Source organism: Olea europaea, chromosome 12 (assembly GCF_002742605.1).
Source record: "Olea europaea var. sylvestris chromosome 12, O_europaea_v1, whole genome shotgun sequence".
Classification (NCBI taxonomy): domain Eukaryota; kingdom Viridiplantae; phylum Streptophyta; class Magnoliopsida; order Lamiales; family Oleaceae; genus Olea; species Olea europaea.
The window spans coordinates 22,723,613-22,743,392 of record NC_036248.1 but is presented as its reverse complement, the minus strand read 5'-3'; the positions used below and the strand labels follow the sequence as shown (position 1 = coordinate 22,743,392).

The 19,780-nt window shown below is 31.6% G+C and overlaps 1 protein-coding gene across 1 annotated transcript; it reads right to left on the bottom strand.

The window, feature by feature from the left end:
- Window positions 1-10,653: 10,653 nt before the first annotated feature.
- LOC111406793 (oligopeptide transporter 6-like) lies at window positions 10,654-17,851 on the bottom strand. The gene is made up of 7 exons (XM_023036167.1): window positions 17,258-17,851; window positions 16,522-16,619; window positions 15,877-16,446; window positions 15,532-15,790; window positions 15,089-15,271; window positions 14,568-15,009; window positions 10,654-10,733 (listed from the first exon to the last, which is right to left on the bottom strand). Exons 1-7 carry the CDS (start codon window positions 17,732-17,734, stop codon window positions 10,654-10,656), a joined length of 2,109 nt encoding a protein of 702 aa, XP_022891935.1. The 5' UTR covers window positions 17,735-17,851.
- Between the last annotated feature and the right edge of the window lie 1,929 nt (window positions 17,852-19,780).

The window sequence follows — 19,780 nt, the reverse complement described above, 5'->3', positions numbered from 1 at the left end:
TTCAAACGTTTTATTTTACAGTAGATTACACTTTGACCTATCATTTTTGAGACTGTAGTCACAAATCTTTATATTTAACTACGGTCGTTGTCCAAATCACTAATTCCATCCATAATGCCGTTAGTCAATAGTGAAACTACAATTTTGACTCTCAAATGGACAAATTAAATGAGGGGCAAAATGGCATATTTATAATTTTCATAATAAAATAATTAAAAAAAAAAAAGAATTACTGTTCACCTTTCCTAGCTGCAATTAAATATAAAGGTCTGGGACTGCAGTAGTAAAAACGAAAGATTAGGATGTAATTTGCAAAAAAAAATGAAAGATTTGGATCCTCTGCTGCAATTTTTCCATATACAACACTCTAGGTTGGTGAGCTTTCACCCTGATTGCAACATTCTCACCGACCTTTAGCCTAGAATCAATTGGATCACTAAACTTCAACAACCATGATACATGTTCATGAATGTATAAACAAACTTTTTAAGCAATTTGTCATAATGAAAATATTCGTTTAATAACTAACAATTATTCCCTACGAATTTTCATACTTTAAAATTGTTGAGTAATGACCTCATTATCCATCTTACGATATATCTCTTTCTTAATATAAATAATCAGGCTACCTATTCATTCAACGATCATCGATCCAATTGAGCAATCTATTGTTCATAATATTCATACAGAAAATGCTCTTTTTATGGTAGCATTAGCAACTAGAAAAATTAGTGTCAGAGTGAGGAGATTGTTAAACCAATGAATATACCTTACTTTTTATTTTATTTTTTTAATCATAACTAATTTCTTTGTAAGATCACCAAGGTCATTCAATCCTTCAAATTTACTAACCACCTATTAAAAAATTGGCTACAAATTTTTTGTCCAAAACTTCATTTAAAAAAAAAAAAAAGACTCAAAACTAAAATTTGATTTGTTTTGCAGCTATGGTTGCCTTTCAATACATTTTCATTTGTTGTTCCCTACCCCCACCACATAATCTATATTTCATCGCCATGCCTTTTCTCAAGGACATTCTAGTGGATGTCGTTGTGCTACTTGGTGTTGACCGTTCTTTCACCTCATTCATCCTATTCTTTTTTGGTCTTCTTGCCCTCTTAGTGTACTCTTGAGGAGTCAATGGATTTAGTCCTAGATTTGGCCACGAATTTGAACCTGTGATTGGGAAAATGGAAAGTGTGTAAGTTCGAGTATATGCATCCTTCTTGTAAACATCATCAACATAGTTCTTGATAAAATAGATGCTACGAGAGAGTATTGAAGCAATGCCATGGCTGCAAGGAATCCTAGTCAACTTCTAAGAACATGAAGATGTCCTCACACCAAGATGAATTGCATGTAGCACTTAGTTAGAATCTTTGATCCTCGAATACTCTGCATATTCAAACCTTGCAAATGTTCTATTTTTCATATAACATCATAAGAATAGGCTTCTCTCGTATACTCAAGATGGTTCTATTGAATGATTTATGTAAAAATCCTAAAAGATTTTAATTTATTTATCGTATTTAAACATTACCATAGTTAGTAGACTATAATTAGGTGATTTACTCTCTCCTAATTTAGGGGATTCTTTCCCTTTTTCTTCACACGGTTGTATTATAAAGTGGATGTATAGTTATTTTTTGAAGAATAAGAAATACAGAAAATAATTTATGCTTTCAGGGTATCAGAGACATGTTGAAATCAATGACGGAAGTCCTTATCAACGGTTTAGGCTCCATGACCTCTAAATCCTCACATAGCGAGGCAAAAATGAATTCTATGATGCCCTCGATCGAAGTAGATAATGCTCCCTTTCAACTTACGTTGGAGAAATTGAATGGAAGAAACTTCAGAGAATGTGTTCAATCAATAAAATTGGTAATTGATGGCAAATGAAAGCTAAGTTACCCAACAGGTGTAACCAAAAAGCCAACTAATGTAGTTCTCTTGCAAAAATAGAAATTCGAAAAACTCCATGGTTATAGCATGGTCGATAAATTCCATGGTGCCGTCAATTAGGAAAACGTATCTCTTCCTGCCGATCGCGAAGAACGTGTAGGACGTTGTCAAAGAGATATATTCACACTCAGAAAATTCATCTCAAATTTTTGAACTAAAGACTTGGTTATGGCATACTAAACAAGGAGGAATAAACTTTACTGAATATTAGTTAGAGATGACCTCTCTCTGGCATGAACTGGACCTCAGTAGCGAGGAAGATTGGAAATGCCTCGGAGACAGTGTTAAGTAAAAAAATAAAAAGAAGCTTGAAAACGAACGCGTGTATGAGTTCATCACTGGCCTCAATCACGAACTTGACGATGTTATCGATGCAATCGATGAAGTGGAGATGTCGGCTCTTCCATCTTCAGGCTTTAGGTCAACTGGGAATGAAATTGGGCCACCACAATTTGGGCTAAATTCTCCTTTATGGCTAGAACCGGGTTGTGGAAAAATGGGCATAATATTTCTAATTTTGGGCCTACTATTGGACTTACTAATTTTGGAAAATAGTAGGCTTTCAAATTTTGGGCCTAGAATGGCAACTTTATCAAAAGAAGATACAAATGGATCGGGCTAAAAGCAAAAAGGGCAACTGTGGTGCAAACACTGTCGAAAACCTAGGCACAAAGAAGACACTTGTTGGGACATATATGGGAAACATAAAGATTGGAAACTTAGACAAAATATTAAAAAATCATGCATCAAGTCTCGATCGATCAGAATGGAACCTCCAAAGAAACAGAAGGTGGAGCATTCAACGATGAACAATTGGAACAACTCTGTCAAATCTTCTCCAACCTTCAAACATCGATTCGATCTTTCACACTCCTTCGAGTTCATTAGCCCACATAGGTAGTTTTCTAAAAGCCTTAAATATTTCCTCAAAATATAAAACTCCTTGGATCATTAACTCAAGTGCTGCCAATCACATGACGGATTCTTATCATCTTTTCTCTTCATAGTCACCATGTGCTGGCAATATCAAAGTTAAGATCACAGATGGATCACTCTCCTATTGTGCGAAAAAAGGAGTATTCGTATCTCTGAGAAGCTAGTCATGTAATCTATTGTATGCCAGTCAATTAACTAAAGAATCCAATCGTTGTGCTAAATATTCTCAATCCTATTGTGTCTTTTAGGACCTATAATCAGGGAAGACGATTGACAACGCTAAAGAATGTGAGGGATTTATTACTTTGAAGATGTTGATGTGAGTAAACAATGTCAAACTGCTATTTATGATTTTATGTTTGTCTCTAGCGATACTGATATTCTATTATGGCACTGTAGAATGAGTCACCGTGTAGCAACCCAAAAATTTTATAGATAAAAATTTATTTATTTTGTATATTATATAAATCCCTATTTTATTTGGGTCTAATAATTAGATTTTCGCAGATCAAGATTTAATATATCAATATTGGGTTTGTTGGATAGATCATATTAAATCATGAATTTTAGGCTCGAGAAAAAGAAGTTAATTTGGATAAGTTCGGCCAAAGATATCGCAGTTCTAAGAATAGATGTTATTTTAAATTGGTTTAGGATTTGGTGTAGTTGGAGCCACTAGTTTCACATGTATATAGGAATTCAACATTGTATTTGTAATTGTAGTGGTTGGTCATGATTCTACTTTTGATTTGATAAGTATTAATTATATATATATATATATATATATATTTATCATAATCAAGAACATGAATCACATTATGATTTGCTTTATCAAAAAAGTTTAGCTTTATCCAATTTGGTGGTACACGTCTCTTTCATCCCAATTTCACCAAAATTCTATTGTCTTTTTTCAACTATAAATACAATGCCAAAAACCTCATTATTGACTATCAAAAATAAATACAATACATACGGGAAGGAGAGAGAGAGAGAGAGAAGAAAGAAAGAGATAGAGAGAGAGAGAGAGAGAGAGAGAGAGAGAGAATAGCATTGGAAGTAAAGTTTGCATATATCAAATATTTTAATCACATATTTTTCAAAGTGGAGAAAAGATTTTGAACGTGTTTCAAATTTTTTTAACGAGGTAAGATACTTTAAGTGCAAGTGTTTTTGTTTCCTTATACGTTTATGTTCCATAAAAAAATGTATGGATTGTCAGTAGACATTCGGTTTTTAAGAGAGATGAAATCCTACTGGATTATAAGAGGATCTAAGATGGGTGTATCGTTTGGTCACTGATATACTCTATAAGATCAGATTGTATGAATTGTAATTTTTATTGGTATATATATACATATAGAAATTGCACGTATCTTACTGAGTGTTTTCGAATATTCACTCTTACAAATTTTTACAAGTTAGTTCGGGTCGATTGGAATTGTAGAATGACGATGATGCGGGCTACCAAGTGGATCAAACGAAAAGAAAAATAAACGAGTTTGTCGTCTTTAAATTTATCAATTAGTTTAATTTTGTTCTAAACGTGTTATTTGAATTAGTTAAGAGTTTATGTTATGTTTAAATAAAACTTCCATATTTTAAATTTATATTTATAAATGTTGCAGATATTTGTTTAATAAAGAATTTTATTTTTATAATTCTGCACTTAAAATAAAGAAAAATGAGTTTTTCGTAACGTTCCGAGTTTATAGAAAATTGGGGCATTACAGCTTGGTATTAGAGCACGGTTTGACTTTTCTGTAGACTTGTTTTGACAAAAAATAAAAATAAAAAATTAAACAGTTCACGTGAACAGTAAAAAAAAATTTTGAATTTTTTTTAACAGTGTTACTGTTCACGTAACAGTAAAGACCAAAAAAAAACTTGTTTTACATGACATGGCAAAGAGTTCTAGAATTTTAATTATGATGTGACATACTTTGAATATTGCAAATTTTTTTATAGATTTTGTCACATTTTGTAGTAGTTTGGATTACCATTTACATATATACCCATTTATTTTTATGCATTTGTCTCTTTATTTTGAAGAATAAATGATTATTTAAATTGATTTCGAGTAATAATAGTTTAGAATTTAAATTGTTATAGTTTCATACCTATGGTTTAAATCTTACATATGATAAATTTTTATGTGTTTTAAATTTAGCCTTTAGGGATGTTTTAAAGAAAAAAAATGGACCTTTGAAAAAATTGATATTTTAAGAGATTTCACGTTCGATTTATTGTTTGAATTTTGTTGAATTGCGTAATTACAAAATTGAAAAACTTTGTCAAAAAGACCTAAACTGTCTAAGAAAGGCTTGGGATTTAACCGGTCCGCCCCTCCTCATCTGGAAGCCTTTTAATTGTGCGTTATTCAAAACAACAAGATGAAAGACAATATTTTGGACAATTCTAAATTTAAGAAAATTCAAAATTTTGAAACTTCTATTTTGAGAAAATTTTAAAAGATGTATACATGTACTTAAAATAATAATAATAATAATAATAATAATAATAATAATAATAATAATAATAATAATAATAATAATAATAATAATAATAAAGTGAGATTTTGTGAAATTTTTTTATGTAAAATGAGATTACATGCCTTAATTAATGTGTAATTGTATACATACTTTGAATCCAACCTTTCAAATGTTAGCCCACAATTACCTTTAAGTATATATAAATTTTTATAATATAAGTTAATTTCTTAAAATACTACGTGGTTGTTATCTAGCTCTATTAGTATTTATGTGTTATTACTATGATTTTATTTTCAAGAATGTATATGTATGTATTATATGTCTGTGTTTAAATAACCATTTATAACATGATTTTGAATAACGATACCGTTGTTATGAACTTTTACTTCTTGACCTTTTCTATTCTAAGAAATTCATAAATAATTATAGTCAAATTATATATATATAAAAAAGGAATAAAGGGAAAGAAAATAGGGAGTTTAAAGGATAATGTAATTTTTTTTAAAATAAATAATGTTATAAGAACACTTGGCATGTGGCGCTTACCATTCGACTATTCTCCAGTTGATCCCGGGTATGAAATGAATTCGTTTCATTCTTAATTTCTAGCATGGTTATGAGTCATATTTCTACATATTATGAAATGTATAAGCATGTTCACCTCGCATAATATATTTGTCATTTTTTATTTTACTAGAATATCGTGTATGCACTGAAAAAAATTAAAAAAAATACTGATAATGCAAGATTAAACATAATTGAAATTATAATTGTCACGTGATTAGGATGACTAGGAATTACCCAACTTACCTCCAGCGTGCTGAAATGGCCATTGAGAACTACATAAATTATGAAGTAAGATGTGAGCGAACTTTTGTTGAACATGTTGAAAATTTCCTTTCTAAGTGGGAGCGAGCAAGATCATTTGGATATAATGAGGGGACAATCCTCTCGATATACCACCTTATAAGTACTATGCAACCTCAATAGAGAGACGTGGCTTACTTCGTGAGGGATATGGATTATGAGTTATATTTGGAAGAAGATTGGGATAAGATTGATTTTTAAAGGATACTGTGAGGATATCATAATTTTATGGAATCACAGACAATAAGCACCAACGCCCGAACCCAAACCAGAACCCCTAACTAGAGCCAGAGCCAGAGGAGGACCCGAAAGAGGACCCAAAGGAAGATATCGAACCAGAGTTGGAAGACCTTTTCGTTGATTTGATTGCAAATTCCGAGTCAAAATCATGCATTACTTCGAATGATGAGATGTCATAAAAGAAGATTTTTTTTTAGGACTCACAGAGATTAGGATTAAGTGTTATTTATTTACTTAGGAAAAGTTTAATTGTTTAGTTGATTTTGAAGAGCACATTACTATATGTAAGGATTTGAAAATTTATATTTTTATAATTCTTCGTTATTACAAATATTATTAATAATATTATGTTATTTTATTAAATATTCATAAATTAAAATTTTATTTCTGTTAAGAAAATGTCGAGACAACAACAAAACCAAGCTACGATCATCAGGGATTTGCTAAGGGCGGTACAAGACTTGGGTAGGCAACAAGCACAGGCTGGTCCCCATGGTGCAAACGCTAATAACATTAGCTCAATTGTGGAACAGTTTCATTGCTACAAACCCCCAACCTTCGATGGCAAGGCATACCCACTAGCAGCCGAAGAATGGATAAGAGGAATGGAATGAATCTTCAAACATCTATCTTGCATTGATGCTCAAAAGGTGTTATGCGTAGAATTCATGTTGGTTGACGCTGCAGGCCACTGGTGGGAGTCAGCATCTCGCACTAGAACGAAGCACAACAACGTGCTCTGACGTGGACATAATTTAAGGACGAAGTGATGGGAAAATACTTTCCTCAAGCTCTGAAAGATTAAAAGGAGACAGAATTCCTTCAACTTAAACAAGGAAAAATGAAGCTTGAGGATTATGAGAGGAAATTTGAACAACTATCAAGGTATGCACCACACCTAGTGGATATTGAAGCAAAGAAAGCAAGGAGGTTCCTACTGGGATTGTGTCAGGAGATTGTTGGAATACTAGCATCCCACCAATTCACCACCTATAGTCGAGTATTGCAGACTGTCCAAGCAATCTCAAATAGGTTGGAAATTGACCAAACTCCTCAGCAAAGGACTGAGTCTTCAAGAAAGAGGAAATGGAATGGGTCCAACGAAGAAAAAGGAAAAGGACCGAAGAAGAAGGCTAACTTCGGACCAGGTTTTGGACAAGTCGTTCCACCTTGTCCAAAGTGCAAGAAAATGCACAGGGTGAATGTCTGTATGGGAAGCATGTGTGCTATAGATACAATAAAATTGGACATATTTTCAAAAACTGCAAAAAGGACCTTTCGAAGAAGAATAACGAGCCAAAAAGTAAAGGAAATGTCAGAGTTTTTACTTTAACCCAAGGACAGGCCATGGAAGACCCAAAAGCTGGTAAATTTCGAGGACGAAATTTTCTTAAGGAGGGTAGATTGTAGCAACCCAAAAATTTTATAGATAAAAATTTTATTTATTTTGTACATTATATAAATTCCTATTTTATTTGGGTCTAATAATTAGATTTCATATATCAAGATTTAATATATCAATATTGGGCTTGTTGGATAGATCATATTAAATCATGAATTTTAGGCTCTAGAAAAAAAAAGTTAATTTGGATAAGTTAGGCCAAAGATATCACAGTTCTAAGAATAGATGTTATTTTAAATTGGTTTAGGATTTGGTGTAGTTGGGGACACTAGTTTCACGTGTAGATATGTAGGAATTCTACCTTGTATTTGTAATTGTAGTGGTTGGCCATGATTCTACTTTTGATTTGATAAGTATTAATTATATATATTTTTATCACAATCAAGTACAAGAATCACATCATGATTTGCTTTATCAAAAAAGTTTAGTTTTATCCAATTTGGTGGTACACGTCTCTTTCATCCCAATTTCACCAAAATTCTATTGTCTTTTTCAACTATAAATATAATGCCAAAAGCTTCATCATTGACTACCAAAAAATAAATACAATACATACGAGAGAGAGAGAGAGAGAGAGAGAGAGAGAGAATAGCATTGGAAGTAAAGTTTGCATACATCGAATATTTTAATCACGTATTTTTCAAAACGGAGAAAAGATTTTGAACGTACTTCAGATTTTTCTAACGAGGTAAGATACTTTAAGTACAAGTGTTTTTGTTTTCTTATGCGTTTATGTTCAATAAAAAAATGCATGGATTGCTAGTAGACATTCGTTTTTTAAGGGATATGAAATCCTACGAGATTATAAGAGGACCTAAGATGGGTGTGTCGCTTGGTCACCGATATACTCCATAAGATCAGATGGTATGAATTGTAATTTTTATTGTTATATATATGTATATGGAAACTGCACGTATCTTACTAGGTGTTTTCGAATACTTACTCTTACAAATTTTTACAGGTTAGTTCGGATCAATTGGAATTGTGGAAGGGCGGTGATACGGGCTGCCAAGTGGATCAAATGAAAAGAAAAATAAATGAATTTGTCGTTTTTAAATTTACCAATTAGTTTAATTTTGTTCCAAACGTGTTATTTGAATTAGTTAAGAGTTTATGTTATGTTTAAATAAAATTTTCATATTTTAAATTTAGATTTATAAATGTTGCAGTTATTTGTTTAATAAAAAATTTTATTTTTATAGTTCTGTACTTAAAATACAGAAAAATGAGTTTTTCGTAATGTTCCGGAGTTTATAGAAAATTGGGATGTTACACACTGGAACATTCAATATTTAAGATATGTATTTCTTTCCATTTTTTTGAATAAAACATTAGTTGACTTTCAATGTGACATATGTGAACTTGTTAAACACCAACGAACTACTTTTCCAAAATCCACAAACAAATCATCAAAACTATTTACTATGATTCATAGTGATCCATGGGGCCCTTCACGAATTCTTAATAGAACTCACACCAAATGGTTTGTCACATTTACAGATGATAATACTAGAGTTTGTTGCATTTATCTAATGAAAGAAAAAATCGATTTTCATTCGGTATTTATTAACTTTCATCAAATGATTCAAACACAATTCCAAACCAAAATTCAAATTTTGCGCACTAATGATGGTATTGAATACTTCAACGCTATAAGATTATCTACAAACACATGGGAGAATCCACCAAAGTTCGTGTGTCAACACCCCTCAATAGAATGGGATTGCCGAATGTAAAAATAGCCACATTCTTGAGATTGCCCGATCTTTAATATTTATCACAAATATGCCAAAATTGTTCTGGGAAGATTCCATCTTAACATCAACATATCTTATCAATCGAATGCCTAGCCATACTCTTTCTTTTCTGTCACCTATCCAAAAACTTCAACAATTTTTTTTCCCACATCTCGCTTGTACTCCAACATATCCTTGAAAGTATTTGGGTGTATTGTTTTCATTCACGTTCATTCCCATTTTCGAAGCAAAATTGATCTTCGTGCAATTAAGTGCATCTTATTGGATATGCATCCACTCAATAGGGTTATAAATGCTATGATCTTTTAACAAAGAAAACATTTGTTAGTCTTGATGTTACATATATCGAAAAAACACCTCATTTTCAAAAGTCTTCTCTCTAGGGGAAGAATTTGAGTGAAGAACGATTCTTACGGTTCCTAGACTTTGACATTCCTTTTGGGCCCAGCAAAAACATTGAACCCACCGTCATACCATCCTGTTGTAATATTGAGCCCACCATCATACCACCCTGTTCTAATATGCCATATATAAAAAGAAAACTTAAACTCAGTAGGAAACATAGAAAAAAATGACGGAAAAATGTTAGTTTACTCAAAAAGGCCAAAATCAAAGAAAAATCTCATATCCAGAGCACCAAGAGAATTGGAACCGATGGTAGCTCCAAACCCTCATTCATCTGATATACCTATTGCACTCAGAAAACAAACTTACTTATGTATTTGTCACCCTATCTCAAAATTCATATCATACTATGCTCTATCTACAAAATTTTGTATTTTTACGTCTAATCTTGACAGTATAAAAATTTCAAAGAGTACCCAGTGGAAATGTTGGCCTTGAAAAAATGATACCTGAAAAGTGATGGATTTACCAAGAGGAAAGAAACCAGTAGGTTGAAAGTGGGTCTTTAATGTGAAATCTAAAGCTGAGGAACAATAGATAGATATAAAGCTCGTCTTGTTACGAAAGGCTACACACAAACATATGACATTAACTACACAGAAACATTTGCACCAGTATCAAAGTCAAATGCAATTCCGGTCCTATTGTCTTTGGCAGTACTTGGACTGGCCTCTTCAACAAATGAACATTAAAATGCATTTCTGTAGGCACCTGACAAAGATGGTCCCAATTAAGGAAGCATGTACTCTTGATGAGTAGTAGACATAACAAATTATAAAATCTTAAAAGGGGTTCAAGTACCTGATATATTGAAACTTGAGATATTTCAATAAATTATGTGATTATGGGAAAAGAAATAGAATTGAAAAGGAAAAAAACATTGTCGACAATATTTTTGTGCATAATTTACTGCATCATATTATGAAGAGTACATGCATCATATTGATATCCCTACAAGACAATTTACTGTAACAAATAAATCTAAGCTACGCTAGAAGCATAATTAATTAGTTGATTCAAAAGACTGTGTACCTTGAAAAGAAAAGTACAAAAGAAGAAAAATCAACCAAAAATTAGTATTTGAGAATTTTAAATTGGTGCGTTAGGTATTGTTATTTCATTGGGGTTTTCTAATTTGTTATGTCTAAATACTTAACAAGCGTATATGCTTCCTTAATTGGGATCGTTTTTGCTAATTGGTCCATCTTCGTTTGAAGATTTTTTGTATTAGAATCGAATATCATCACGCTTCAGATGTTCCATAGATATATCAAATATAATACTAACAAATTATCCTCATAGGACATCAATTAGTGTTAGAGCATTTCAAACTAGTGTGTAATATATTGTTATCTTTTTGGTTAGTAAGTGCATCTAAATAAATTATCTTTCGAACTTCATGTTTGATGCATTTATACATTATTTTCAACTTCTTAATTCTTTCTTCTAATACTGAGAGAATTATCCAATCAAATTAACAATCAGCAAATTGCATTATCAAATATCACCAACTTGGGATAAAGGTTAAAACTGCGCATTTATTCTCGGCATTCTTTACTTTTCATCTCATTGCAAAGTGTTAGATCGATTGCACTATCATATAATTTGTTGAAGAAATTAGGCTCTAATCATAAGCCAATTATAATGTGGAGAGCTATGATATTAGTATGATGCGTAATAGTATTCCCACAAGAATTGGGAAAAGCTTTGTTCTCCATTAATTAGGGGAGTTTAACAAATAATAGTGTTAAATCATTGATCAACATCCCAACTAATATTTATTAAAATGTTGAGATTTAGAGTCATTAACATTAACAAGACACTGTATTGATTGTAAACTTTGAAAATTATGCTCATAATTTTAAAATTTGAGCAGTAATTTCGCAAACTTCAGGTTATAAGCACCATCAATCATCTATCATATGTATCAAATTTATTAGATACAAATAATATTTAGATGATCAATGTGGAAGTTGATGGGCCCCATTTATCATCCTAATTAACTTTTAGAAATGGGGAATTCAGTCCATATTTTAGCTAATGATGGTTAATGAATATTTTTCATGAAAGAGAACAAACATCATATAGGATTGAGTTGATGAATCTTCTAGTTCTTCATTGAATATTCATTTGAATTTTTAATTTCGTATAATTGTTGATCCACTGATAACCCAACTGATCATGCCAAACAATAAAGTCAAATTGAACATGCGATTCAATATAAGATATTATTCAATTATTTAATTTTGGAGAATATGATTAAACATTGTATAATCTTATAATGATCAATGCCCACATGACATAAGTTGTACGTATTTCTTCAGGGATAAACACAAATTTATAATTTAAACATGATATATTCTTCAAAATATATGATATTTCAAGAGCATGTTACATTTTTTTATCGTTTCTTTAAGTGCAATATCAATATTCTTCTAAAATATTGGAATCTTGGTGTCATGCTCTTCAGGATCAATAATATATTATTTTCTGAAATAATAAACTGTATAAGAATTTACTTTTCAAGAATAAAAACGAAATTTACACTAAATTTTATTAATTATGCTCTTTGAGAGCAAGTAAAATTTAACTAAAATATCTGTAAATAATAAGTGCTATTTTATGAGCAATAATATATATATATTTTTAAAATATTAATAATGTTGTGCTATTTTAGGAGCACCAATAAATTATTGTTTAAAAACTTTAACTCTTCATGAGTATTTTTCTAGACAAATACTAATATTTTCGGAGTTGTACTTATGAGGGGTACTTTATCTTTTACTATTACTTTTTCTGCAGCAATAAATCAATATCGTTATTTGAAATATTAAAAATTGTAATTCATATTTTTCATGAGTAATATGTCTATATTTTTCTAAAATATTGAAAATTATAATTCATGCTCCTTGAGAGCAAATAATATTTTTTGGAATATTAAAAAAGTATAGTTCATGCTCTTTAGGAACAAATAATATTCTTTAAAAATATTAATTATAATATTGTGTTACTTCAGAAGTAATAATAAACTATTTATAATATAAAGATCTATGATTAATATTCTATTGGATTATTAATTATAATGTTGTGCTATTTCAGGTGCAAAAAAATGATAACTTATTAATTTGAAATTATAATAAAACGTCAAATTATTTAATTAAGTTGAAGAAATTCATTATCAAACATGGATTAAGTTAAAGAAATTCATTATCAAACATGGATTAGGAACAATTTCAAATATGCACGAGAATTCCTTAATTGTCAAACGTAAAGATAGAATTAATACATTATGGTGACAGACAAATGACAATTAGAAAAAGCACTATATATATCAATTCACACAAATCGATACAATATTAATGCACAAAAATTGATAAGTGTACAAATGTGATTATACAGGGAAAATATATGTTCTTTTTCTTGTGATAGTACAAATGTGATGGCAAGGATGTATAATGTTTCATTACGGTAGAAGCTGGGTATGTATAATTGTACAAGCAAAAATAAATAAATAAATAAAAATCAAGAGACATCAAATTCAAGAGGCGGAAAATTATAATGCATATTAAAAAAAAATAAAAAAATCACATGGTACATGTATAGATAATTAAGCTTATAAAAAAACTATTACCTTCATTAAATTTTGAAAAATTAAGATTTTCTTGTTAATAACGTATTATAAAAAGAGAGCAAAAGAGAAGGAAATATAAGAGTCAAAAGTCAAATGTATCTTTGATTGAGAATCAGGACCCATATTTATAGGATTCAAAATAAGAGTTACAATTATAATGAAATACATCTTTTAGACCAGATAAAACTATCTACATATCATGATAATACTAAATAATCATCAATAATTATCTTATTATTTTACAATAAAAATCAGGATTTTGTGGAGATAAAAAACGACTTCGCTTCATGAATTGTTATTCTCAAACGGGTTCTTATTTCTCTAGACACGATCCCTATTTCGACATTAATACAATACATACTGAACTTGACTTGTGAACCAAAAAAACAACATCCCTTCATTGCTTGGAAATTGCCGTAGACTTCCCTCTAATTATAAACAAGTATTTTTCTGATTTGATTTGTGATGCTTGGATCAAGTGGGAGCAATTAAATAATCATCGTTCACAACAAATTTAAGACTAGTTATTGTTCCTTAGCCGTTAAAAGCTGGATGATAGTCGAACAAGCTAAATTGAAGCAAAATCGAGAAAAACAGAAACATATGTACCAAATGAAACAATCATCATACTCACATGAAGGGGAAAAATAAAAAATAATTTTTTTTAATTAAATTCACAAGCAATCTAAAATGAGGAAAAGGGTTCATACTTCATAATGTTGATAGAAAACTCTTAAGACATAAAAATAAAAATAAAAATAAAAAAAAAAAAAAAAAAAATAATAAAAATAAATAAAAAAAAAAAAAAAAAAAAAAAAAAAAAAAAAAAAAAAAAAAAAAAAAAAACAAAAAATAAAAAAAGTTTTTCCTCCAACCGTAATTATATCGTTGCCACCACCTCTGCCGGTATCGGAAAATAACAAATCCGAACACAAAAGCCGTAATAAGCCAACTTGTGTAGTTGACAGCAGAAGCTGGAGGCATCATGGCTGTAGAGCCTAACAGAACAGGCATGTTGATGAGGGAAATCCATCTCTGTTTCGGGAATGCTTTTGCTGCCAACCATACTAGCAACGGTGAAATTGCCCCTCCAAGAAAGAACCAGTTGATTTTAGGGTATACTCCGAGGTTGCCGAAGATTCTTTGAGGTCCGACTAGTCCCCAAATAACTGATGCATCATAGAACACATGGTCCATTGGGCACTTCCAGGGGCTGTTGGGTGGTAACAATTCTGTGTCACAAAGGTGGGGAATGGTTTTCATTAACCACCACGCAGTTCCTGTGTATATTACGACTGAAATCAGAGTCCCAACCACCTGGAAAATTAGATTTATTTAGCATCCAGAATCGAGTCCTGTTTAAAAATAGTTATCAAACATGGAAAAGAACACGAACCTGCGCCCAGAACATCGCTCTTGGTGGGATTTTCATGTAGTGACCAAGCTTGAAATCTTGAACAAAGGTGAGAGCTTGAGTCATGCTTATATATCCATATACCTTGAAGCACATATTCGCCACCGGACGCCCAGGGTACGCGTAACCAATTATGTATTCTGTAATGATGTTTAGACCTGGAGTCTGTATATTCCGATATGAAAATTAATAAAAAATCAACAGCATGAATCAGGGGTGAAGCCAGGAGAGTATAGTTCTGGGGACAAATTTCACAAAATTTTAATTGTGAGGATAAATTGAAAAGGAATTTTTTTTTTTTTTTTTGAAAATCTTGAAAAATCTATTGCAAATTCTTGGATTTCAAATTTAGCGTGGGGCTCCACTGTCCCCACTGTAGATCGGCCATTAGCATGATCATAACATGTGACATTTACAATTAGTACCTGGTTCGTGGTGGCAGTAATTATGCCAATAGGAAGAGTGAACATAAAGGCGATGGCGCACGCAAGGAAAACGCCCCACCATGGCAACTGTAGCGAGCTCTCATAGTGCACACAAGCGAAAAGGATGAGTGCAATATTGACTACAAGGATAACGAGAAACCACCACATAGGAACCTGCTTATACGCCTTCATAAGCCTGGTATGTATATCCATTTTCTTACTCTTTTTAAATGCACTTTTGCTTTGCTTCCATACATCACTGCACAATTAGCACAAGAAAATTCCCATAAACAAAATACACAAGAAAATTGATGTGCAAAATGTCGAAAGAGCAATGAGTATTACCTTCCATTAAAGACTAAAACATGTACAAGAGTTGCAGAAAGTGTGGCAAATCCAATTCCATACGTCATGGCAAAGAAAGTACTCAAATATAATGGACCAGCTCGATTGTAAGCTGCTCTATCGAGGCTGAAGTTGGAGCCAATGACAGCCGAAGTGTTATATTTTGCACCACTTAACTGGAAAAGATCTTCAGAGAAAATCGGGAAGTTCTTGGAATTGTAGACGTTAGACCAGTAACTGAGGGGCGTCATAACGTACATGACGAGGAAGAAACCTGCGGCAACATTAGCAGTAGCAAACCATGGACTTGCAAGAGGACTTCCAAGGTAGGATGAAATGGTCGACCAATCTAATCCTATGGCCCCAATTCCGAGACCTTGTAAGCCTGAGCCCAATTGCTGCACCAAGACAGATTTTGGGGCAATCCAGCACATCCAGGAAAGTGAAGTCAACATTGTGAAAAAGTACCCCGGGAAAATGTAATAACTAAAGCTGGCTACTAAAGTTATGAGGAAAAACTGCGTCCGGGTCGTTCTACCCTTAGGTCTCTTATCCGTCTCATGAAGAGCTCTGCAAGAACAAAAAATTATACAGTCAATTTAGTACAGTCGATATCAGTATTTAGACAATCTAATAAAAGCGTACCTGAATAAGGAGACTTGAACCAAATTACTTGGCCACCACATCTCTCCCGGTTCGACTAATTGTTTCCTAAAAACTCCAGCCCAGCCAAATCCCAGAACCTGTAAATTGTTCGTTTCACAAAAAGGTACAATAATAATCAGCTCTCACATGAGCTGTTGATAGTTGAATATGGACGACATCCTTAACAAATCAATTGGCCCCTGTTTCGTTGGGGGATTAAAACAAAAAAAAAATACGTGGATAGGCAAGGAATACTATTTGTAATGATTCCATTGTTCACAATAAAAAATAAATAAAAAGAAAAATGTCATTCCAAAGACCCACACCCGAGTTCCATAGCTTTTGTTCCGAGTTTTGAATTGAAATTTGGATTAACAATCCATTCTATTTCGTTCTATCTTTTTTCCCACCTTGAGAAGAATAAATTCATCCATCGTTAGAATTTCCTGAAAGGGATTAATTTGGTCAAATATTTCATGGGACGCACAACTTTCAGTCCCATATTTCACGAACTTTTATCAAAACGTACTAAAATTCTGGTTTAATTCCTACCAAACATGAGCTTTTAATCATTCACAAAAAAATAAAAAATCAAAAAAATCAAAAGAAAACTACACAATTAACACAGACAGACAGAAATTTATTAGGTTCCTATGCACATATTTTAAATTATATTTTCCCAGAGAAGTCATAATCAACGTATGAAGCAGCCAAATCAAAAAGGAAAATCTATTACCTGTGTGGTTATCATCACAAGCAATGCAGGAAGGAAACTTAAACTCTTTTTATAATAAAGTTTGACGGCACTCAATATATGAGTAGCATAAACGCTTCCAGCCCCGGAATTGGCCAGTATAGTAATCAAAACATGTTCTTTAATATTGAAAGGCCCTGGATTCATCGAAAATTCAAATCGAGTATCCTTCAAGAAAACACGTCTCGTGATAGTTTTCGCCATCAGATGGCCGATTGGCACGACGGCCACCTGTGCACAAATCGAACTGATCGTCAAAGGCTCAGTTCTGTACCAGAAAAACTGGTTCACGAAGGAAAGCAAGGAACACGTAATGATTCCAAGAACCCACACTCTGAATGTGAATGTGGGCATCGTTGGATCATCAGTTTTCGGCACCGTTAAATCCACCTGTTTGATCGGACATTCATCGGAATCAATCGAATCCATGGCCAGATTCTCCTCATTTATCTCAGCCATGAACAATATTCCAGTTTCTTGATTTTCTCTCTCTCTCGACAAGAACACAGCAAAAGTAGGGTAGGTTGTGCCGATATATATGATAAAATTGTTTCATGCAATTTTTTCGGATGTTAACAAGGTGTATAAATAGGGGTAAATACAGAATCCCACTCCAAATGGGATTAATAGAATAATTTTAAATTTAAACTAATACTTTTCCATCATATGAAAACCCATAGTTAATCCTACAAGGAAAGGGTTGAAACTATATTCAGTAGGCATAAATGCAGGTTCATTATTGTTAGAATTTGGCTAAAATTAAGGTATTATTTCCTGGTTAGGTTGCAATATCATAGTTGTAAATTGAGAAAACCGTTAAATTCCAGTTTGACTGTGAAGTAAATATTGGTGGACAAACAGCAAAAACGGAGGAAAATTTATTTGTTAGTTTGCAATACGTATTTTACTTTTATAATTTTATTTAATGCACTTATCATTAATAAGTGGAATTAAAACTTTTCAAAAGTCAGTAAAAACTTTAATTGTTTTCCAATTAAGCCAACGTTTAAGCCTCATTTTTTTTTTTCTCTAAGGCACCGTTTGATATAATATATTTTTCATGGGAAATGGAAATCCTTTCATTTCTCACTTTTTTGGGTGTTTGATACACCATTTTTTCTAGGCAATTGTTTTCCATGAATAGTCCTCACACGAGTGCCAATTCCAGCTTTTTAGGGAAAATGAATTCCTCTGGGGGTATGGTGATTTTTCAAATTCCATCCTTTTTTTTGTTCTTTTATTTATTTATTTATTTATTTATTGGAAATGGAAACAAATTCTAAGAGTTATTGTGAATTTCTTTCCTTTAATTGACAATTTTTATGTAAAATAAAGTCAAATAAACACCAAAAAATAGATGATTTTCTTGAATTTTTTTTTTGTGCAATGAAAATAAATTTCATCCTCAATACCAGTAAATTCTATTGATTTAATTGACAATTTTCATGTAAAACAAAACCAAACGAATACTAAAAAACACATTTATTTCAGAAATTTTCATGTGAAAAATTATACAAATCAAACACAATAATTTACAATTAACAGAAAAATAATTTCTAGACAATTCAATTTCCTGAAATTCGTTTTCAATTCAATTCTATTTCATCTTTACAATCAAACGGATCCTAATAATAGATTTGGAAAAAAGTGATTTCTTTATTTTATTTTTATTTTTTGCAAGAATGTGTGATAAAAAGTAGGAAAACTTTTGAGTTTATGTGCAGAATTATTTTATCGGAGAATGTGAGATCAAAAATGAATTTTGAAAATGGATCTCAAATATTGTTTAAATATATGGATATATTATTCTACTCTTGCCCGTAATTTTATTTTATGAATTAGGCACTACTGATTTTGCCACGTTATGAGACACGTTTAATTCTAGAAGAAATAGAAAAGCAAGTACAAAACACAATAAATCAACAAGTTTCGGTAATTGTCGTTGAAGTCCACGAACTAACACGACTGTGTTTAATGAAAGAAAAGAGGATTAAAAAATGAATTAAGCTCTTTGTACGGATGAAATGTGCAGAAAGCATTACAGATGATGAGGTGGCAACACTACATTGATTGATTTAATTTTTGTTTTATTTTATTTATTTATTTATTTTTTTGTTTGTCCAACATTCAATAAAATCTTGGTAGTTGACAATCTCTCAAATAACTTGTCAAACATTTCTGTACATGTGGTATTTCTGTTAAAAAATTACATTTTTTTATCAGCCTATATAGAGGCTTCATTTTGCCCCCGTTTGGCCAACATTTTCTTTCTCATTCTTTCTCCCTCTCTCTTATTTTCAACCACACAATTTTTTCATAAAATAATATTACATGCAAATAAAAAAAATTTCATTTTTTTTAACCACACATTTTTTAAGAAAACACTATTCCAACCATTAAAATTTGAAAAGAATGGGCAGGATTGAATGTGGGATCAATTTCAAGGGAAAATAATAATTAAGTCATATTTAGGAAAGCCTTATAGTCGAACCATAACCATAGATA